A 22234-nucleotide genomic window follows, 5' to 3' on the forward strand; every position below is an offset into this window, starting at 1 on the left:
TGTAGATTGTTCCCTGGACCCAATTTGAGTATATAGCTAGGTTTGGCTTTATCTATTGCATGTTTCAATCAGTCGCGTTTACCTCAAGGTCTTTCCTGCGGATTCTTTGTGTCCTTCCTACACAAAAATCAACTTCTACTAATTCTACTTTGATATGGCGACAGACGCGCACTTTCAGTTGCCCATGAGCTTTAGGAAGAACACTAAACAAAATAACTTCTTGATAAATAGTCAATGTGAGCTGCGTGGGAATCAGTGTAGCAAAATAAAAGATAAAAAACTGCTATGAGAATAGAGTCTGAGCCGCCTCTGGACGGATCGAGCTGTTGTTTCACCATGAATTCAACAAGGGTATCCAGTTCAGTTTTATTTATCGATATCCTGAAACAACCTCTGGGCTGATCTAAGTCAGGGCACGGCTAACTCACAGATTGAACCCTTAAACAACCTCTGGGCTGATCAAAGTCAGGGCATGGCTAACTCACAGATAGAACCCTGAAACAACCTCTGGGCTGATCAAAGTCAGGGCATTGCTATCTTACAGATTCAAGCCTTAAACAACCTCTGGGCTGATCAAAGTCAGGGCATTGCTAACTCACAGATAGAACCCTGAAACAACCTCTGGGCTGATCAAAGTCAGGGCATTGCTAACTCACAGATTGAACCCTTAAACAACCTCTGGGCTGATCAAAGTCAGGGCACGGCTATCTCACAGATTGAACCCTTAAACAACCTCTGGGCTGATCTAAGTCAGGGCATTGCTAACTCACAGATAGAACCCTGAAACAACCTCTGGGCTGATCTAAGTCAGGGCATGGCTAACTCAGTCACATATTTGCAAAGAAAGGAAAATCAGAGAACCATATGCATACATGCAGAATTGCGAGTGTTCATGCCGGTTAAGGTGGCTCACTAGTGTCTTAGTAACGCAATTCAAGTTGCGAAACGACAAATCAATACCTTTTTCAGAACTTTGACTTTGATCAAAGACAGCTACTGAATCCGTAGGCCGAAGTGATGCTGAGACAGCGAGAGGTGCAGAATAATATCTCATATAACCTTTGCTCAGATTGGACAAGCGAACCTGACTCCCATACTAACCCTATAAAGCAAATACGAATCAAGGTAGTCATGCAGTTTTGAAAATTTTCGAATGAAAATGCGTGATGATGTCTTATTAACTTAGATTTTATCTAGATCTGATGACGGATCCAAACCCACGTCTACTTTTAAGAAGCTTCAGTTTCCTACGGTCGATTACGACTATTAACTATGACTGTAATTCTGAATGACGTACCGAGAGGCTATGCTATACTCTAGGCTATTGAGATCAAACCGCCCTTAATGTACGGATTACGCAGAATAATGTTCTAGTCCTGCCCAAAGGCAAAGTAGGAGAGAGACTAGCCGGCCTCCAGACCTTATCTACAGCTAATTCTTTGCACTTTATTTCTACCTACGCACATCGATTTGAAAAAAAATGAGCTAGTTTATCGGGAGCTATCGGGTATTGTTGTTTTTCCCCACCGAAACTTCTAGTCTAATGTGAGCCAAGCTTCATACTTAACTTTTCTTAATCTTTTAATAACGTGTAGGATTTTATTCTTGTTAGTTTGATGCGCGGGAATATCCTCCTCCTTATTTCGCCTCAAGCCTGCGCAGTAGGAAATAAGTGCTCTGGAAAATTAAACGAGAATAGGCTACCATATTTTTTTCAGCGACTTTTTGAGCTCTTTCTCTAGTGTATTTTCACTTATTATTAAAGAGTTTTAGATTGACGTCCAAACGTGTAACGTCAGTTGATCAGTGAAAAATTCTTTTAAATAACTGAAAAGGAATCGCAAAAAGATCCAAGTAGTAGAAAAACAAAAGAATATTTGTGTGTGATATGAAAGTTTGCAAGAGGTTAAGTAAAATACAGGAAAACGATGAAAATGTGGTCACGTTTGTCGTTTAGGGGAAGGAAAAAAGTCAATCTAAAACTCTCTATCAGTCACCCTCCACTCCCCTTCCCCACCTCCCCTTCCCCACCTCCCCCTCCCCCTTTCTATTCACAGCTAATCAGCGGTATTAGGATTTTTTTCATGCGCAAAACAATCCAAGATGGCGGACGAAAACAAGAAAAAGTCAATTTTCAAATAGACGAACGTTTTTAGCGCTTTCTTATCAACTATACAGCATTTTTACAATATTTTACGCTCAAAATCAAAGGATCTTAACTTCAATATGCCTTTGGATCAAGAAGCTCAATGCTCTGCTTGTAAAATTAATAAATCTTTGATGTGGAGAAAAGGCGCCAATGGTGAAGTTCTATGTAACAGTTGTCACCTTAGACGAGTGGGTACAAACACTCGCTCACAGAGACAGAGCTCTAAAGAAAGCAGGAAGCTAGTGGCCAGGATAAGGGCTAGTTCTAGGAAAGGACACTGGAATGGAAAAGGTGGCGAAAGAGGAAAGGAACGAGGGAGGAGAACTATATACAAGATGAAAAGAAAGGTTTGCCAATTATATTGAGTTTAAATCCTCCCTCGAAAATAGAATAGAAATACACGCACTTGTTTTGCCCGCAGAATGACATTTTCCTCCTTTCGTTAAAATCGACATGAGTTTTTAATTTATGTCGTAAATAGTGAATGTAGTGGTGGTGCGTGTGAGGTGAACCTACGGAAGAGCTCCTTATAGATAGTAATTTTTGCGAAATTTTTTTTGATGCATTTTGTGTACAATAAATGCGAAATAATAATGGAATATATTTTTGATCTATTTAAAGCCTTACAAGTCTCCAGATGGTGTAGCTACTGTTGTGGCTTCGGACAGGATATATTTCAAGGTAAACGTATGTCTTTTGATATGTAACTATACACTAATATCATCACATCTCAAAGAACAGTCAGGATGGTGAAGTGGAAATTATGCATTTGCCTATCACCTTACGTTTGATTCTGGGAATATGCATCTCGTATGAATAGAGATCTTTGGGTCTAGCCCCAGCTTCCTCTCACTTCTCTGGTTTCCCTCCCTTCGAAAAACCAAACACTCTTTTAAAAGTTTTTCAATTGTGAATCTGCCATGTGTGACTATAGATTAGTCCAGAGTTTGTTTCAGCATTCAATCTGCGAGTTAGCTGTGCCCTCACTTTGATCAGCCCAGAGGTTGTTTCAGGGTTTGATCTGTGAGATAGCCATGCCCTGACTTAGATCAGCCCAGAGGTTGTTTCAGGGTTCTATCTGTGAATTAGCCGTGCTCTGACTTAGATCAGCCCAGAGGTTGTTTCAGGGTTTGATCTGTGAGTTAGCCATGCCCTGACTTAGATCAGCCCAGAGGTTGTTTCAGGGTTTTATCTGTGAATTGTTAGCCATATCCTGAGTAAGATCAGCCCAGAGGTTGTTTCAAGGTTTAATAATAATTGTTATTTGGTTTAATCAATTTGATATTTCACCAATTTTTACTATAATTACATTTTATATTTTCCAGGGTATATTGTATCAGATAGGTGACATAGTATCGCTAGAAGACATTGAAGGAGACCTCTTTTTTGCTCAAATACAAGGATTTTTACAAGACGAGTTTGCCCAAAAAAGTGTCATAATAACTTGGCTGATACCTACCATCCCAGAACCAACCCATTTTGATCCAGCTTTATTTCTTCCAGGTATTACAAATTTTCTTAAAACCAAGTGTAATTAATTGCCCTATTTCACTATGACGTCACCGCTTGTTTATCTGGGGGATAGAATTGCCAAATCCAATAGAAAATTTAACAAAATTTGCTCCTAGCGAAACAGTTTGATCTAAAATGGCCTGGTTTTCAGATATAATTTGTGTTAATATGTACTAAAAAATATTCTGAGCATTTGCTGGCTATTCTACTTCTCTTCGTGTATTGATACCGGTTTTAGAACAATTTTTGGTGAATTTGCGTTGATTTGACCCCCTCCAACGACCATGATCCTTTGCGTTTAAACAGTAGATTGTTTCGATGTGACGTCATAGTGAAACAGGGCAATTAAGTTTTAGAATTAAATTCATCATTCACTATGTAAGTTCAAAAAAATTAGCCAGTGTATTACGAAGGAGCAGAATCAGTAACATATTGATCTTAGCCAATCACATCAGCCTCAGAATCTGGAGTTCTTACTCAGAAAAAAGCAGTAGTTTCATTTATATTCTGCTAAATTTTCTATAGGGCCAGAAGAAGACACTCCCAGACCAATGGAATGCTTGGAGTTTGTATGCCGAGCCCCTAGTGAGCTCTTTAAGGCCAAAAGAGATCATCCTCCTTTTGTTATGCCAAAACAGCCTGACCTAAATGACTTGACAACAGCTGCTGAAATGCTTCTAGAAAGAATATCTTGATGTAGATTTACTTTATAGTGTATTAAATGACTATTTCAGAATACTTTTTTATTTTGTTCGTAAAGTTTTCCGATTTCAGACCATATGTTATTACCGAGAGTATCATATCTTTGTTACAGTAATGGTTGTACATGAGAAGACACTAATCATAAATATTATTACACAAGCAGATCCCAGATTTTTACACAAACACAAGGATAGCAGTTTAACATACCAAAAAAGTTCCTTGTTTTGCACTTGTCCAAATTAGGGAGTTCGATAAATTACGATCTTCCAATTAGGAGGTTTTTAGTGGTTATTTAGGGGGTTTGATAATGGTTTTAGGAGTCCATAAAAACACCCCTAGATCCACCCTAGGTATACAACTCAAACAAAAACATGCCAAATATATACTACAGATCTCACCGAACTGTGGCGACATCAAAAATTTGTCTCGCTACTACACTCTAATTTGTACTGACACGCCTACTTTTGTCACAGCAGTGTGTTCGAGCGTAAAATTGTAGAAACATGGAAATAAATAAATTTGGCCAGAAAAGCACTTTCAGATGAGTTTCGCTCCCTAATAATTGATGAAATTGTCAAAAACAGTGGAGATATTACCACTGGTTTCTTTCAAGGAAAGTCTTAACACATCTCTCTTGTACTTTTATTTTAAATTCAAATCTCTCCATCTTCCATGTATTACAGTGAATACCTTACTGGCAATGTGCTAGATCCGAGACAGTGACGAAGTAGGCGTGTCAGTAGACGAATTAGGGTGTGGTAGCGAGACAAATTTTTGATGTGTCGCCACAGTTAGGTGAGATCCGTAGTAAACATCTTTCACTAATCAACTATCCAGGAGTCAAAAAATACCTAAGCTTTTCTTCTACTGAGATTCAAAAACATTTCTCATGTACATATCTTTTGCTATTTTGGCCCCCAGATTACCATCACATGCCAGGGGTCTATCTCTCGTAAGTACAGAAACTTGTTCATGCTTGGTTCATGTACTTCAAAATACTTGTTGAGTCTTTCAAAATAATATGCTTCTTTTATTATATATTATGATATTACTCGGTATATCATACAATCATCATTATAATATTTAACAATTACTTGCCAAAAGCGAAGTGAATATCAGGGAATATTTACTGTCAGAGACGCAAGTCTTTGAGCGGCAAAGGTAAATATTCCCCAATATCCACTGAGCCTGAGGCGAATAATTGTTTTAGTATTTTTAACTCAAGTGAAATCAATAAATAACCGAGAGGGTATTTTTTTTGGTTCAAATTTTATTTATCTCTTCAAGCAGCACAAATCGACAACGAAGTGTGTGCATGCACCCATCATATTCACCTGTAGGTGAATATAACAGCAGAAGACATAAATTGTGGCCAATAAGCCTGTGGGATTTATTATATTCACTTGTGTAAAAATACTAATGGAATATGTTTATTTATATTTTAATATATTTAGATGTTATTCACATTTACATGTTATTCACTGACCTTTAACCGTAAAAATAATATAATTAGATATCTAATCATTGTGTAGATGATCAGCCCTGTTCTTTTGGTAAGTCCCCTAAAATAAGGAACTTTATATTGAAGAGTAAATGGTTTGAACCCAGGTGTTGAAAGTTTGTTGTGAAGTGTGATCATCCGGGTGAGTGTAGTCTTGAGAAAGACTGTTGTTGGTGGTGACTGATGTTTCAACAACCTGAGCAGAAGTCATCTTCAGAGTCTAGTGAAAAATGAGAGAAAGCCGATGGTATTTATACCTATTGATTGTCTTTTGTTTTCTCACTGGACTCTGAAGATGACTTCCGCTCAGGTTGTTGAAACATCAGTCACCACCAACAACCATGTTTCTCAAGACTACACTCACCCAGATGATCACACTCCAAAACAAACTATATATTTTATTTTTCTCATTAATTTTTTGTTCTTGTAAAAATAGCACTAAATAAAAAAGTTCAAAATTCAAAAAAAAGTAAAATCATATATTGATTATTATATTCTTTTCCAGATCACATTCCTTTGATATACTTTAAATATACAATATTACAATTGATTGGAGTAGGTTTGGCTCAAATCAAAATCAATGACCCAATCAAAAGAAGATTACATAAAACCTAGAGTGCAAACAATATAACCGTGAAACGTTAGTAATACTAAATAGCACAATTTCATGTAAATTCCATTGTTTTCTATTGTTTAATTAGCACTATTTTGTACTATTTAGTAATTAGTGTTTCACGGATTAATTGTTTGCACTCTAATACTGTAATAATATTGACAGTTAGTTACAAATCTTTTCATTGCTAAATGATGATTGACAAATGTTGTAATAGAGTGATTAGCACTGAACTAGCATTGGAATCATGCTTTAGCAATTTTTTTGATTGATAGTCTACACTGTGTAAGCAGTGCAACTGGACTCCTTGTACAAAAAAACAACAACTGAGAAATCAACTCACATCCATCCAAAATCTCTGTTAACCATCTTGTAAAATTGTTTATTGTAAGGACTATAGTATGTCATTAGTAATTGCAGAATATCAGGTCGCACTTGTGGATGTACACGCCCTTTCGAAGGGCCCAGACATGAGTATTTGAAAGAGCCATTCTGTGGCATGCGTTTTTTGAAACAAGGAAAGCCTTTGGTTTCGTTAAAAACAATATCATCTTTTTTTATTTTAGGATCTAAGTTAAGAAATTTTTCAATGTTTCGCAGTTCAGGTATTGGATCACTTGAAAGCTGTTCTCCACTGACAAAATGAAACTGCTTTAATGGAAAGTACTTCAGCCAGTTCTGAAGATGTTTGCAGTAAACGCCAATATGAACACAACTGTCATTAACCTTCAGTATCTTTTGAGCTTTATCTGTAGTCACGTACTCTTCAAATGGCGGCAAGGATGGATTCTTGGATTTCAACTGGGTGTAATCTGAGATTGCCCGTCGTGTGGGGTTTCGGACAACTACTATTAACTTGACAGTTTTTGACATGTTGTAGATTCTTTCAGGGACACTTGGAGTGACAAAATATGCAGGTGTCTTTTCAATAATGATTTGTCCAGAAGCCTCAGTTGATACAAATGGCATCTTCTTCCTGTACCATTCCATTCCGTTTTTGTAATTTTCATCTCGGTCAAAGAAATGAACTTCTTTAGACACAGTATGGATATTAGGATTTAGACACAGTGATCGGAGCAATGCTCTTGTTCCTCCTTTCCGAACTCCAATAAGAAGTGCATTTGGCAGATATTGTTTCCTATAATGATGTCTTTGCTTAGATTTTGGTTTTAGGTGGCCAAAATGTTGGATATCAAGACCATAGATAAGGAACAGAAGGAATAGTGCAGAAAGTATTAATGCTGTTAGACACTTTCTTTTTTCTTGGACAAGAGGGAATGTCATGAGTTGTTCACTTGTCAAACAAGAAGTGCGTACTCCAACTTTAAACAACAAAATGCAGGATAAAGTGGAAGTTGCAGAGGATGAAAAGTCACCAACATTTACACCAATCTGTAAAAACACTGAAAATACAAAGAATAAATGACAGAATAAGCATAATGAAAAAAAAATTGCATTCATCCTCTTGCAATATCATGTTGTTTTTAACAAATTATTTAAGTTTCCTTTATACAAATGTTATATTGGTCATACATGATTCCACTTGTGTATAAGGATGAATGCAGGGTGCTGTTGAGCATGAGGAAGCTTGAGCCACAGACAAAGCCAGCCAGTGTACAGTAGCTTACCGTTGTTTGCATTACCATGCAGTCACCCCAGACACAAATCGAGTCATGTAGTTTGGAATAGACTACTATGTTAATGCCATTTATACATATTTGGATCAGTGAGATAGCTTTTCTATCAAACTTTTTCAGTCAGATATCACGAAGGAAAGTTCCAAAAGCAATGGCAAAGAGTTTGAGTACATCCAAGTAGAATGAGGTGTTTGATTGACGGCAGTCTATTGTAAACTACACGATGCAATTTGCGTGGGGTGGCCACGTAGTAATGCAAACAGCAGTAAAAGCTTAAAAGCTTTATATAGCTGCCTTTTCTGTGGTTCTCAAGCTTCCTTGTGAGGAAATGGTTTAATGTCCAAAGCATTAGTATAGTTACAAACTTTTTAAATATTGATCTATAAATCTTCTCCTTATTCACTTGTTGTATTTAGGTGATTCAACCACCAATTTTAATGCAGTCCTAACTAGAAACCCCTAGTCATGAAGATTTATATAAAGCCGATTTAGACAGTACGATTTTAGCCTACAACTACTGTATTGTATACAACACGCTCGCGTCTGTCGTAGGCAAGTTGTAACCTTCATTTTACACGCTACGACTCGAGTTGTAGTAGAATGGCGCGGGCGTGTTGTTTGTTTGTAATTTAACTTGTAACTTTAGATAACATGTGAATAGAATCTTATAGCCAACTAATAGTTAATTTGTAATTTAACTTGTAACTTTAGATAACATGTGAATAGACCCCAACTAATAGTCAGTAACAAGTGGATCATTTGATGTATTGAAAAAAAAGGACAACCCTGAATTAATGCAGGTTAATATTTATAACTTATTTTTTAAAAACAGAATTGAAAACAAATAAACAAATAGCGTCGGAATATAAAACTATAGTTAAATATATCATGAGACCTATCGAGCATATTAATATCACTAACCTCACGTAAGATTTTATTCTCACAAACTGAGAGGCACGTCCGTAAATCACGGAAAAGGCCGAGCATGCATAAACACCCCGCAATGATTGTTTATATCCATGCCACAAGGTCTGATATTTGAAGCAAGATGAAGATGAACCTTAATAGAGCTCGTTTTACTACCCTCTTCTCCTTATCCGTCTATTGTATCTCATTTTGATAGTTTTAAGGTTTTGTTTTTTGGACAAATGTAAATTGTAGCGGCCATATAAGCTTACAAAGGTCGAGCTATAAAAGCAGTCCAACCAAAGCTATCAAATGACATATACGGTATCGTGTTAGCATGCAGTCGCTAACTTCTCTGCTTTCTAGAAATTCGTTTAAAGCTGATTCGAGCAGTTTCTGAAAAGGTTTGCTTATGTGATTGTCTAGAATATGAATCGATAAAGTTAAAATAACCTTAAGCGCATCAATTAAAAAATAAATTAATCGTTATTGTCTTCTGAACCTAGTCTCGTGCAAGTGACTCTCAGTGACTCGTACCTACAGAACGAAAATTGTCCACGCTAATCTTTGTCGACATTCTTTAAAATCAAAAATTACAAATCCTTATATTGTAACTATAGCACAAGAAGAATCATTGAAACATTTCCTATAAAATAGCTGGAAATAAAGAAGCTTATTAGTTTACAACTTACCAGAGAATTACAGCATGTCATACACATTAGAAATGGCACTCAACTGGCTTGACTCCCAGAATGCATTTCGACCTTGCGCAACCGGACACTAGTTACTTGTAGCTTTGACATAAAAATAACAGCTGTGTTACATGTAAAAGCAGGTCGTGTGTGAAAATAACTGTTACTCTAATCATTCGTATTTTTATAAAGAAAGAAGAAACTTTCTTGCTATGCTATGTGTGGTTATAAAAAGAACTTGGGGATTAGCAGAAATCTCGAGAAGGGTTGAGAAGACTCCGCCGGCGCGTCGTGCCGTTCCTACATTTGGAACACTGCTTTTCTCGTGTTCTTTAAATTCTATTAATATACAGCGATGATTTTCAAAAGAGCTGATTATATTATTATTATTATCATCATCATCATCATCATCATCATCATCATCATCATCATCTAGTGACCCCAACCCTCCCCTCCCTATTAGGTTTTGTTTAGTTTCGGACTTTGATGCATTCTGGGTTATTCCTGTGCATTGAAAAACATGGCGGCCAAAAGAAAGACATGAAGTGTGACTTGATCCAACATTATGGGACTTCTAGTCCCTAAAACTACGTGTTCCACCTATTTTTATAAGAATATCAACACTTTTGGTAGCTCTACAGGGTTGTAGCTGGTTTGAACAATTAAATGTGCAATTTTCTAGACGTATACATTGAAAAACTTAGAAAACGAATTGTGCAAGAGGATATATAGCACGAGATAAACCATGGGCTCTCTTGCTAAAGGTGAAATAACTCCTGTACAGCAAATGGTTGCATCTGGTTCTGGAGCAATAGTTACTTCTCTTTTTAGTAAGTTTGATAAATGTTTTCTAGCTTTTCTTATGATGATATAAGCATGATGATGTAATGTCATCCACATGTCATGACAATATTGCTAAAAATAAAAAAACAAAAAGCAGAACAAAACAAAACAAAAAAACAGGAGTCCATTTGAACTAGCCCTAGTCTAAGCTGGATTTTTCTCTTCAAATAAAATAAGAAAAATCAAAAAATAATATATAAGGTATAACTATGAAAATAATATAAATTATACTTTTTCACAGTGACACCACTGGACGTGGTGAAAACCAGACTGCAGGCTCAAGCAAAGCAAATCACTCAAAGTGAGTTTAGTAAGTTACTTTATAATGTTGTTAGACAGCTGTTGAATAAGTTTGATTATAAGTTTATAAATCACTGGTTTTCAATCATTCCCAAGGGAGTTATATAACGTACAAAACATGGCAGCCATGTTGGTTGATACTGCATAACAAAATAGAACTTATTGACAATTAGCATATACCAACTTGTGTACTTACTAAGAATGTGAGCGCTCATTGATTAATTGGAGGTGAATATTGCATGATATTCATCTCTGAATCTCAGTATGTTGAGTCGGCAACAAAATGGCATCTGCAGGTAATTATTGCTTTGCTGCAATTTCCGATGAGAAATTGAAAAAATGAAAGTAAATGCCATTCCTATCAATACTAAAAAGGCAACAAAGTATGGCCTAAAAGTTTTGCTAAAAGTTTTGTGTGAATTTGTCACGCAATCTAAAAGTTTCTGTTTGTTTGTTTTTATTGAATAATTGGTATATACTAAAACAATTATTCACCTCAGGCTCAGTGAATATGGAGAATATTTATCTCGCTGCTCGAAGACTCGGGTCTCGGTAAATATTCCCCGACATTCACTTCACCTTCGGCGAATAATTGCTAATTATTTTGTTTCATTTAACCAAGATGGTGGCTATAACGTTGTGTGTAAACGAAGAATAGCAGATATCACTCTATTACCTTCAAACAATTGTTGCACTTGGGTCAGTTTTTATACATTTCATTGTATTGACCCAAATGCCTAACTTGAAGCAATTGTTTGAAGGAAAATGAGTTTAACTCTAATATCTTCCATTATCAGGACTAGGAGGCCATAAATTGGAATTTAGCTTTTTAGTTTTTGTGGAGGGAGGAAGTCTGAGAATCCAGAAAAACCCTTGAATCGAGAAAGAGACCTATCAAACTCTACTAAAATGTCTCGTGGATAATTATTAATATTGCTATGTTTTATAGATCGATGTTATATATTTTGTAATGGTCTGATGGACCACTTGTGCCTATGCTCTGTTCTTGAATCATCTTACGGTATCAACAGACCTCCCATGCAGTTCAAAAGTACTTTGGTAAGCATAATTAGAGCTAATCCATGGGACATGTGGACAGTAATTCCAAGGAGTCAGATGTAGATTGCAAGAATTCATGTTGCATTTCAAATCTCCAATCAACCGTCTCCAATATTAAAAATAAAAGTAAAAAATTAAGTTTTGAATTTACTTCCCAACCACATTGCTGAGAACTAGCTTGGAAGTATTTGTTTTTTAAGTTAAGAATAGCTTTGTGTGGCTGCTTGATTATATAATAAGCTTTGATTGGCTGCTATGTCAACTCATTCTTATGCATGTTGTGATTGGTCTGTGATGTCACACCAGAATCATCATCATCAACATCACTTGTCATGCCAGAAGACAAGGCCACACCAGAATGCATGTACAAAATAGTAAGTCAATCTGTGTCTGTTTGTTTAGGATGCCTTTATAAAGATTCCCAGATTCGAAGGAATTACTTCTTTATGGAGAGGGCTGCCACCGACATTGTAAGTCTAACAAATATTAAAAACAAAATGGTTTTTTGAAATTACATTTTGTTTCCTGTGGAATTGACCTTATTCGTGGTAAGACAATGTTTTCCCAATTCAGCGTGACAAACTTCTGGGGGAATGAAGAGCTATTGTTTTGAAACTCATCGGGATATCATCGTTATTCCTTTTGTATCCTTTGGGATACTCATGAATTTTTCTAAGAGTAAAAACAAAAGAAAATGAATCCCCTGGAGGTTTGTCACGCTGAATTGGGAAAACATTGTCACACCACGAATAAGGTCTATTCTGCTAGAGAGGCTTTGGGATCATATATAATCATTTTTTGTGGCTTGGGTTACCTGTGTGGTTAGTAATAAAATTTGTCAGTGAATTAGTGAATTCTGGAAATTGTATTTTACAACGAAGGTTGCAGGTCTAAAAATAATTGCTGTGCATAAAGTGGCTGGGGGTGTGATCAGGCCTGTCGCTAGGGGTGGTTCAATGGTTTGAACAAATCTCCCTCTCCACCTTTGTAGGAGTATGAAATAATGTTTAGCTATATTTTTAGTTTTTCAAGAAATGGCATAAATAAGATAGGTAGAAAAACAAACCTTCCCTTTCAAGGTCCTAGTGACGAGCCTGGTGTTGACTTACCATATTGGTCAACATGTCACTGGTCAAAAAAGCAAGCCTAAGAGTCATTTTGGCTGGCAGGTACCAGAGTGGGAATCCTGTTAAATGCAAAAATAAAGGCTGTGCCAGTAACCAATAGGTTGCTATCAATAGACGACACTTCTGGTAATAGCTGCGTTTTTAATGGCTTGTAGAATCTTGGAGGTTGTTTTGATCACTTGTTTTCTGGTTTCATATCGTAGAAATAGTCAAATACAATAGTTTGAGGACTTATTTTGGCATGTTTTGACTTAACATCCACTAGTTTCCCACTCAGTCAACCACTTGTTTGCCCCACAGTTGACTCCCACAAGTCAGGTGATTGATAGTAAGCAATGAGGAAGGGATATTTTATGATAAAATTATCAAATATTTGATTTGGTTGTTTTACAGAGTGATGGCAGTTCCAAATACTATGATATACTTTACCCTCTATGATCATCTTAAAGTGTATTATGGTTTCAAGAGTGGAGAGATGAATATCTGGTCACCAATCCTAAGTGGCAGCACTGCAAGAAGTAGGATATATATATATGTTATTTACCGGCCAGTAGGTCCGGACAGGGAAAAACTGTGCCCGAGGTCTTGAATATACAGGCCTCGGTCCATATATTCAAGACCTCGGGCACAGTTTTTCCCTATCCGGACCGACTATAGGACGGTAAATAACTTATTTTTTTTTCCCTGTATTTTTTTGCTTGTTTTTGTAATCGTTTTGTGTTGTTGTTTAGTGGCAAAGGATACCAGACCGCGCGCCCGGGCAGATACTGACAAAATACCACCCGCTCAAACAGCCAATCAAAACGCACGATTTTTTAGGATAACGGATCGGAAAAAAATTAATGTACCTATTTCAAAAAACCTTGTCGGTTGGAGATCTGAAATCTAAATTCTGAGACAATTATCCAGTGCAGGTCATCGCTCAAAGGTGGTTGCATATTTACTAGTAGTTATTAACTTGTTGCATTATAACTTAATTTCTTCATATTGACACAACCCACAATTCATTTCGATTTCAGATTTCCAATCTTTAACTGTCAACCTTTTTTGGATTAGGTGCAGGGGCGGTGCAGCCTTCTTAAAAGTGGGGGGGGGGGGGGGGTGGGGCAGGGGATGGGGGGTTAAATCCTTAGACCTGATGTTAGTCCATTAAAAATCTTTTGTACGCTTTTAATTCATTTATCAACCAAAAACGTCTAAAATTTTTTTAATTTCTTAATTTGATGCTTGTACTATTTTTCCCCAGCCATCTCAGTGACAGTGATTTCACCCATTGAACTGATCAGAACGAAGTTGCAGTCAAGAAGTGGTTACAGATATAGTGGTATGAAGATAATAAAATAATAATGATAAAAAATGAGGGGATTGGCAGTATATTCCACAGAGTGGCTCTTCTTCTCCTGGATTCCAATTGGAATTTAGAAGTTTAGTTTTACCGAGGGAGGACAACTGAAGAACCAAGAAAACCCTTGAAGCACAGGAGAAAACCAACAAGTAATTCTACTCACATATGACATCGCGCCTGGTGGGACTCGAACCTGAGTGGCATTGATGAGAGGCAAGCGCTCTCACTGCTACAACACCAGTGCTTCCCTAAAGACAATTTTTGATTTTAGCCTGAAACTGTTTGGTTCATCATAAAGACCACTAGAAATCCAATCACAGGGGCTAGAGATTTAAAAGCTATGTAAATGGAGTTAAATCATGGGTTTCAGAGTTGAATTACACATAAATAAATATGGTGTGTTTGATGGGCCAAATCCATGCAGGTAAACTTACCGACACCTCAAACAGCCTACACATACTTACTCATAAGAAAGGCATGATTTTTTTACTAAATATTTATGGTAAACTATTTTCCACTTTTACAGAATTAGGCACTGTTATAAGAAATGCCATCCAACAAGGTGGCGTGCTATCATTATGGCAGGGACTTGGTCCAACCTTATTAAGAGACTTGCCTTTTTCAGGTAATAGGGGGACATCTTGGGTACTGTATGTTTCTGCTTCTGTTGCTTTTGTTTCTTTTGTTCTTGTTGTTGTCGTTGTTGTTATTGCTGCTGTTGTTGCTGTTTTTGCTACTGTTGTCGTTGTCGTCGTTGTTGCTGCTGTTGGCTTTGCTGTTGTTGTTATTGCTGCTGCTGTTGTTGTCGTTGCTGCTTTTGTCGTTGTTTTCGTTGTTGTTGCTGCTGTTGTTGTTGCTGCTGTTGGCTTTGCTATTGTAGTTATTGCTGCTGCTGTTGTTGTCGTTGCTGCTTTTGTCGTTGTTTTCGTTGTTGTTGCTGCTGTTGGCTTTGCTATTGTAGTTATTGCTGCTGCTGTTGTTGTCGTTGCTGCTTTTGTCGTTGTTTTCGTTGTTGTTGCTGCTGTTGGCTTTGCTATTGCAGTTATTGCTGCTGCTGTTGTTGTCGTTGCTGCTTTTGTCGTTGTTTTCGTTGTTGTTGCTGCTGTTGTTGTTGCTGCTGTTGGCTTTGCTATTGCAGTTATTGAAAATACATATTACATATATTACATTTACATATGAAAATATACAGACAAATTAAAATATCTTTTCTTCACCTTTCTCGTATTTTTATTCAACAGCTTTCTATTGGTTTGGCTATGAATTCCTGCGAAGCAACGTTCCAGAACCTGGCTTCTGGTCATCGTTTTTTTGTGGTGCTGGTTCAGGACTGGTGAGTTCATTTTACTTTAGTTTCAAACTCGGTAGTTGAAAGCTGCACGCTGAAGTTTGGTTTTTGGTTGCCGTCAATCAAAAATAATCAGTTGGTACCTTTTATATTCTTGACTGGCGGCAGTAAAAAACCAGTTTCACAACAAGCAATTGAAGGAAATATCGAAAACCACAGTAACTATTTATTTTGTGTTCTTAAAGAAACGAAATGTCGTCTATGGTGCGAGCAACGCCAAATCAATGATATTGGCAAACCTGAACGTTTGGTGTTGTAAGGAGAGCTGTTTGTTGGTTCTCTTCTGTGTTCCGAGGATTTTTCTCCGGGTACTCCGGTTTCCTTTCCTGCATAAAAATCAACTTCTAAATTGCAATTTGATCGTAGGACGAGGGCACAGTTTTGTCAGCTCCTGCTGTTAAGTACTACACTATCAAAACAGGAATTCTCCTTTCTAGAGGCTTCAAGCCTTTTTGTTTTCTGGACCGATTTCTGCACTATCTATTTTTGAAATCAGTTTCTTAACCAATTTTGGTGCCTTTGTCCGCTCTGGACAAAAGATAGATAAATAAAACAAGGGCGGATCCAGCCAAAATTCTAGAGGGGGGGGGGGGGGGGGGCAATTGAGTTTCTTCCGTCAACACAACGGAAAACAATATAAAAAAGCATCGTTTTTTTCTGCTGAAGAGGGGTCTTCAGCCCCCCTTTGCCCCCCCCCCCCCCCCCACCTGGATCCGCCCTTGTAAAACCGTCTATCTACCTGACTATCTTGGGCGAGCACGCTAGTGTTTATTTTAATGTGTGGAGTTTAGTGTGTGTGGGTTTTTTTCTTTAAAGGTTGCAGCGGTAATGACTCAACCATTTGATGTGGTCAAAACTCACAGACAGATAGAACTGGGAGAACTAGAGTTCAGTAAGTATTCCCCTTTTTAATTCATGATGCGCTATGACAGAATGCTGGAGGAGGCAAGCTGACACAAAACTAACAAAAAACAGTAACAGCAACAGCAACAGCAACAGAAGCAACAACACCATCGACAACAACAGCAGTAACAACAATAGCATTAACAACAGCAGCAACAACAACAACAGCAACAACAGTAGCAGCAACAATAATAGCAGCATCAGCATTAGTACCAGCAACAACAGCAGCAGAAGCAATAACAGCGTTGAAGCAAGAAAGATGATTATTCATCATGTTATCTTAGGGAAGAAGTACACCTATACTGTAGATCTGAGCAGTAGCTTTTTCAACATACATCTGACTTTATGAAAATTCTTTATTTTAGTGTTTTACAAATGGGAGAAGCATTTTCGAAACTTCGTAGTATACAAGTTAGGGAATGATATTTTTTTTCCATTTCAGAATCTCAAAAAAGACTATCATTCACTGCCTCGATATTAATAAAACTGTACAGAGAGAAGGGAATATCAAGTTTGTTTGCAGGTATAAACTTAATCTTATTGGTTCTATATGTCATGATTTTTCACAGCACGTTAGAAATAGCCTCGGCTAGTCCCCTAATCCCCAGGCTACTCTCATCGCTCTTCGGCATGACGTCATGCATGTGATTTGACTCAGACGAATACGTGTGTTAGTTCTGAAGCATCCGCCATTTTGAATTTGGGAGAGCTGACAAGAGTAGCTTGGGGACTAAGGTAATTAAAGGAGATTTTTTATTTGAGGGCGTGGGAATGTCTTACTCTCAGCCAATTATATTCACTAAAAAACTGTCACTTAATTGACACTTAATTGGCTCGTCTATATTGAACATTCTATATTTCCTTCAGTATTGCTGGGTTAAAAAAATAGTTGATAAAAGTCTTTGAATCTCATTATCTGCACCACATAACTGTCAAACACTGACCACCATGTGCTGTCATGTGTTATGGGGAATGACACGTGGTCTGAAATCGAAAAGACATTACGCCCAAAGTAAACCTACTGAAACAAAAAGGGGATGACGTGTGATCTGAAATGGGGAACTGAGTGGGTCCTTTAGCTTAGTAAGTTACTTGTTCTAAGCTAACGTCATGATCATTTTGAAGGTATTGCACCAAGAATGGTCAAAGTACCGCCTGCATGTGCAATAATGATCAGCATCTACGAATTTGGCAAGAATTTTTTCACGAATTACAATAAAAAGAATAAGAGTACCACACAACTAAAACAAGTCGTCGATTAAAGAGGAGGAGGGCCAAGTATAGTGAGCTACAGGAAAAGATAGTAAAGTATAGGTACCGTATGAAGGTAACATGTGGCAATGGTATTTATATCTTATGTTTGGAACGTAGTAGTTATTTAGAGGAATTCTTGGTTTTTCAAGAAGGTAATACTGTTGGTATGAGTGCTTTGAAAGTAAAGTAACTCGTCCATGTACGATGGCAAATTAGGGAAAAGAAGGGACACAGTGGTGACGTACGAGGCAGCCTTCTTGGTATATATGGGATACCCCAGGTACTGCCATAAATCACGTGGTCGATGGTTTGTTTTCACAAAATCGACGATGAATATTTCCGTATATAATTGTAATTTTACAAATAAATGCAATAAAGACGTTTAGTGATAGAAAATCGGAAAATAACGCATTTAGCTTATTTTTTATTTCTTCTATTCTCCGCTTCTCTCCCCTCCTCTTGCATATTGTCATTTTTCTTTTTCATTTGTATTCTCATATCTCCTATATAAATGCATCTCAGAATAAAAAAATAGAATCCGCGACGCTGAGAAAACTTTTTTTTTTACCAAGGGAAGGTACGTTTTATTGGGAGAGGGAGTGCTGATTCTTCAGAGTGGAGGGTCAGCTAAAATCTTAAGGAACAGGTCAAAAGTTAGAGGAGGGGGAGGGCTGGTGCAAATGGGGGGAGGGTCATTATTTTTCATGCAGGCTAAAAGGGATGGCCAGAAGAAATTGTGCAAGTATTTAGGTAAAGGCCAATTTTTTATATGTATAAGGAAAGGGAGGGGCACTAAAAAATGTATAGGCCAAAAATAAAATGCACCAGCACTCCCCCCCCCCACCTCTCTCTAATTTTTGACCTGTCCCTAAGCGACAAGCCCCTTTTTTGACGAAAACTGTTTCCTTGTTGACTTAATAAGTCGTGAATTTCTTACTGACTGAAAGGCTGAGGGCTACAGCCTCCTCTCTAAGAAAATAACGTACCTTCCCTAACGGAAAGTTGAATTCAAAAGTGTCTTCTGACCTCAAAGAACCTGATGGATTTAATTGTTCGTTCGATGGTCGTCGTGTCTTCTTTTTTCTGCTTTCTACTTTTACTCTTAGAGATGATGTCTGCATGGATGATGACGCCTTATATTAGCATCTACTTCATTTGGATCTGTGCGCCCTGCAAGTTTGAATTATAGATGAAACTCGATTGTAAAGTTTGTCTTCTGGAAAAACCTTTTAAATCAAGAGGTAAATAGGCGTCACTTAAAATTTTAAACCTTTTCTTTACCAAATTTATCTCATGCTTTTTAACCTCTACCCACCCCCTCACAAGTCGAGAATGTCCTGTTCTTCCGGCCCATGTTCTATACGACTCCATAGTCATCATTCAAATATTATTTTTAGTTTCTTAAAATATATTCTTAAAACAACCTCTGGGCTGCTCAATCCAGGAATCGAATTTCCTCGACACCTCGTTTATCATTAACCCCTCCCACCCTCTCTCTACGCGCCCAAGCGGAGCGGACAATCCTAGCTTAACCACTAAGACTTCACCATTCGATCGCAGCCAGCTGCTTTGAGTGTCCCATAGTAAACACCTCTTTTGTTCGGTTAGGTTTTGTTTACTTGTTTGGAAGGCCAATCTATTACCATTGTTTTTTTAAACCAATCGTTAACCGTATCGCAAACAGCGTAGAACGCCCCATTTTGACTAACATTGCTAATATACGAAGTGTGTTTTTTGATTCAGCCTATTTATCAAGAATAACCAGAGGAATAAAGTACATACATTATAAGACTGGTTAAGGAGGTCATCTCATGAGGTAAGTAAGATAAGTAGTTTTATTAGTATTCGTAGACTATGTGATGGGCAGCATGACCGTCTTAAATCTAAAGTAGCTCTCGGGTCATCGATTAATTCCTATTTGTCGATTTAAAACCAAGGTAAAACAGCCATCCAGACGCTACTATCCTATGAGAAAAATGACATTATATTGGCTGTTCATTGTCATAGAGACTCGCATATTGTAAAGCTGTTTTTACGGTAACTTGACATCATCCCGAAGTAAAATCTCATCTTTCAGCAAAGTAAACTGGGTTTTCTATGTCAGCCCCATTAGGGTCTTTAATTAATTCTGAATTTGTGCATCTAGTCTAAACAATGCAAAAAGACATCTGAAATGAATATACACAATAGATGATTATATAACTACTTAAAAATACCATTCTTTTTAATCAAATCGAAGCGTCCTTCCGTGAAAGGCTATAATTAATATGTCGGTCTATGCTTTATTTTGTTTATACCTCGTCCGTCGGATGATGATGGCAATGATGACAATGATAATGATGATGCGTCCTTAAGTGAAAGGCTATAATTAATATGTCGATCTATGCTTTATTTTGTTATACCTCGTCCGTTGGATGATGATGGCAATGATGATGATGATGATGATGCGTCTTTCCGTGAAAGGCTAATAATATGTCGATCTATGCTTTATCCTTTTTATACCTCGTCCGTCGGATGATGATGGCAATGATGATGATGATGATGATGATGCGTACTTCCGTGAAAGGCTAATAATATGTCGGTCTATGCTTTATTCTTTTTATACCTCGTCCGTCGGATGATGATGGCAATGATGACAATGATGATGATGATGATGATGATGCGTCCTTCCGTGAAAGGCTAATAATATGTCGATCTATGCTTTATTCTTTTCATACCTCGTCCATCGAATGATGATGACCATGATGATGATGATGATGATGATGATGATGATGATGATGCGTCCTTCCGTGAAAGGCTAATAATATGTCGATCTATGCTTTATTCTTTTCATACCTCGTCCATCGAATGATGATGGCAATGATGACAATGATGATGATGATGCGTCCTTCGTGAAAGGCTAATAATATGCCGATCTATGCTTTATTCTTTTTATACCTCGTCCATCGAATGATGATGACCATGATGATGATGATGAATGATGATAAGTTGGCATGTCTGATAATTCAGTTTTTATTTTAAAAAAATATATATTAATAATATATAGTATAGAGGTGTCCGTAATATAGAGGTTACCGTAATAAGCTGTAATATAGAGGTGTTCGTAGTATAGAGGTTACCGTAATAAGCTGTAATATAGAGGTGTTCGTAATATAGAGGTTACCGTAATAAGCTGTAATATAGAGGTGTTCGTAGTATAGAGGTTACCGTAATAAGCTGTAATATAGAGGTGTTCGTAATATAGAGGTTACCGTAATAAGCTGTAATATAGAGGTGTTCGTATTATAGAGGTTACCGTAATAAGCTGTAATATAGAGGTGTTCGTAATATAGAGGTTACCGTAATAAGCTGTAATATAGAGGTGTTCGTAATATAGAGGTTACCGTAATAAAGCTGTAATATAGAGGTGCTCGTAATATAGAGGTTACCGTAATAAGCTGTAATATAGAGGTGTTCGTAATATAGAGGTTACCGTAATAAGCTGTAATATAGAGGTGCTCGTAATATAGAGGTTACCGTAATAAGCTGTAATATAGAGGTGTTCGTAATATAGAGGTTACCGTAATAAGCTGTAATATAGAGGTGTTCGTAATATAGAGGTGTCCGTATTATAGAGTTGTCCGCTTACAGAGGTGTCCGTAATATGGAGGTATGCGTAATATAGAGGTGTCCGTAATGTAGAGGTCGGGGTCTATCAACAAAGAATATATATTGATTTTGCTTTCTCAAAAGATAACAGCCGCGGTCTTGATGATTTACGATTTCATGCGGGGGCGTAGCCAGGTTTTTAAAAATTCAAAAATCCGCCATTTTGTTTGAGCCCCCGAAACTCCTAACCAAACAAAAAATAGTTGATACTTATACTATTAGAGCAGTTTTCGTATGACTGTGAAAAGCTCAGTGTCGTAAGCGTGACGTGCCGTGACCGTGATGTTTTCTAGAATTTTATTGGCTGATTTTTTTCTCCCGCAATGTGATTGGTCTGAAAGTGCCGTGACTTTGGCATGACCGTGTCCGCGCCGTGTTTATGCCGTGATCTGGGTATTTGATTGGATGGAGAGTGAATTCTCGAGCAATGTGATTGGTCTGGCGTATCCCTAGCCATGTCAAGAACGTGTTCGTGCCGTGAGCTTTTCACAGTCATACGAAAACTGCTCTAGAATAACTATCAACTACAGACCATGGTATCTTGCTATTAGCTGGTGTTTTAAAATAATGAATGGTCCCTTACTGTAGATCCGATTATGAAGTTGTTCAGTATTGATCTGACTAGCATTGCTATAAAAATTATCTTATTTATTGCCAGAAGGTAGGAACGTCGTATATGGTAAATTAACTTATTCCTA

At 37.4% G+C, this 22234-nt stretch overlaps 3 protein-coding genes across 5 annotated transcripts; 2 read left to right on the top strand and 1 right to left on the bottom strand.

The window, feature by feature from the left end:
- The first annotated feature begins 2107 nt into the window (after positions 1-2107).
- Positions 2108-4397, top strand: LOC116295660 (GATA zinc finger domain-containing protein 1). The gene is made up of 4 exons (XM_031703553.2): positions 2108-2496; positions 2771-2830; positions 3475-3652; positions 4187-4397. The coding sequence occupies exons 1-4, from the start codon at positions 2227-2229 to the stop codon at positions 4354-4356; spliced, it is 678 nt and encodes a 225-aa protein (XP_031559413.1). The 5' UTR covers positions 2108-2226; the 3' UTR covers positions 4357-4397.
- A 44-nt stretch (positions 4398-4441) lies between these two features.
- Positions 4442-9771, bottom strand: LOC116295658 (heparan sulfate glucosamine 3-O-sulfotransferase 5). 2 transcript variants are annotated; one of them, XM_031703551.2, is made up of 2 exons: positions 9713-9771; positions 4442-7880 (listed from the first exon to the last, which is right to left on the bottom strand). In XM_031703551.2, the coding sequence occupies exon 2, from the start codon at positions 7759-7761 to the stop codon at positions 6817-6819; it is 945 nt and encodes a 314-aa protein (XP_031559411.1). In that variant the 5' UTR covers positions 7762-7880; positions 9713-9771; the 3' UTR covers positions 4442-6816. The 2 variants fall into 2 exon arrangements, with proteins under 2 accessions (XP_031559411.1, XP_031559412.1); XM_031703552.2 differs by lacking the exon at positions 9713-9771 and adding an exon at positions 9036-9217.
- Positions 9772-10231: 460 nt separating this feature from the next.
- Positions 10232-18284, top strand: LOC148908672 (mitochondrial glutathione transporter SLC25A40-like). 2 transcript variants are annotated; one of them, XM_089035365.1, is made up of 11 exons: positions 10232-10542; positions 10797-10865; positions 11805-11914; positions 12317-12384; positions 13435-13559; positions 14288-14365; positions 14913-15011; positions 15625-15716; positions 16548-16623; positions 17077-17157; positions 17760-18284. In XM_089035365.1, the coding sequence occupies exons 1-11, from the start codon at positions 10458-10460 to the stop codon at positions 17894-17896; spliced, it is 1020 nt and encodes a 339-aa protein (XP_088891491.1). In that variant the 5' UTR covers positions 10232-10457; the 3' UTR covers positions 17897-18284. The 2 variants fall into 2 exon arrangements, with proteins under 2 accessions (XP_088891491.1, XP_088891492.1); XM_089035366.1 differs by having other exon boundaries at positions 10797-10856.
- Positions 18285-22234: the final 3950 nt, after the last annotated feature.

Source organism: Actinia tenebrosa, unplaced genomic scaffold, assembly GCF_029948245.1.
Source record: "Actinia tenebrosa isolate PJP-AT-01 unplaced genomic scaffold, QUT_ActTen_1.0 PGA_scaffold3__52_contigs__length_22856419, whole genome shotgun sequence".
Taxonomy (NCBI): Eukaryota; Metazoa; Cnidaria; class Anthozoa; order Actiniaria; family Actiniidae; genus Actinia; species Actinia tenebrosa.

Excerpts from the sequence above, each read along its gene's own strand:
- LOC116295660 (XM_031703553.2), top strand. The coding sequence starts at position 2,227 with ATGCCTTTGGATCAAGAAGCTCAATGCTCTGCTTGTAAAATTAATAAA. Across the intron at positions 2,497-2,770 it reads TATACAAGATGAAAAGAAAG|CCTTACAAGTCTCCAGATGG; the intron begins GTTTGCCAATTA and ends ATCTATTTAAAG. Across the intron at positions 3,653-4,186 it reads TCCAGCTTTATTTCTTCCAG|GGCCAGAAGAAGACACTCCC; the intron begins GTATTACAAATT and ends AATTTTCTATAG.
- LOC116295658 (XM_031703551.2), bottom strand. The coding sequence starts at position 7,761 with ATGACATTCCCTCTTGTCCAAGAAAAAAGAAAGTGTCTAACAGCATTA.
- LOC148908672 (XM_089035365.1), top strand. The coding sequence starts at position 10,458 with ATGGGCTCTCTTGCTAAAGGTGAAATAACTCCTGTACAGCAAATGGTT. Across the intron at positions 10,543-10,796 it reads AATAGTTACTTCTCTTTTTA|TGACACCACTGGACGTGGTG; the intron begins GTAAGTTTGATA and ends ACTTTTTCACAG. Across the intron at positions 14,366-14,912 it reads AAGTGGTTACAGATATAGTG|AATTAGGCACTGTTATAAGA; the intron begins GTATGAAGATAA and ends CCACTTTTACAG.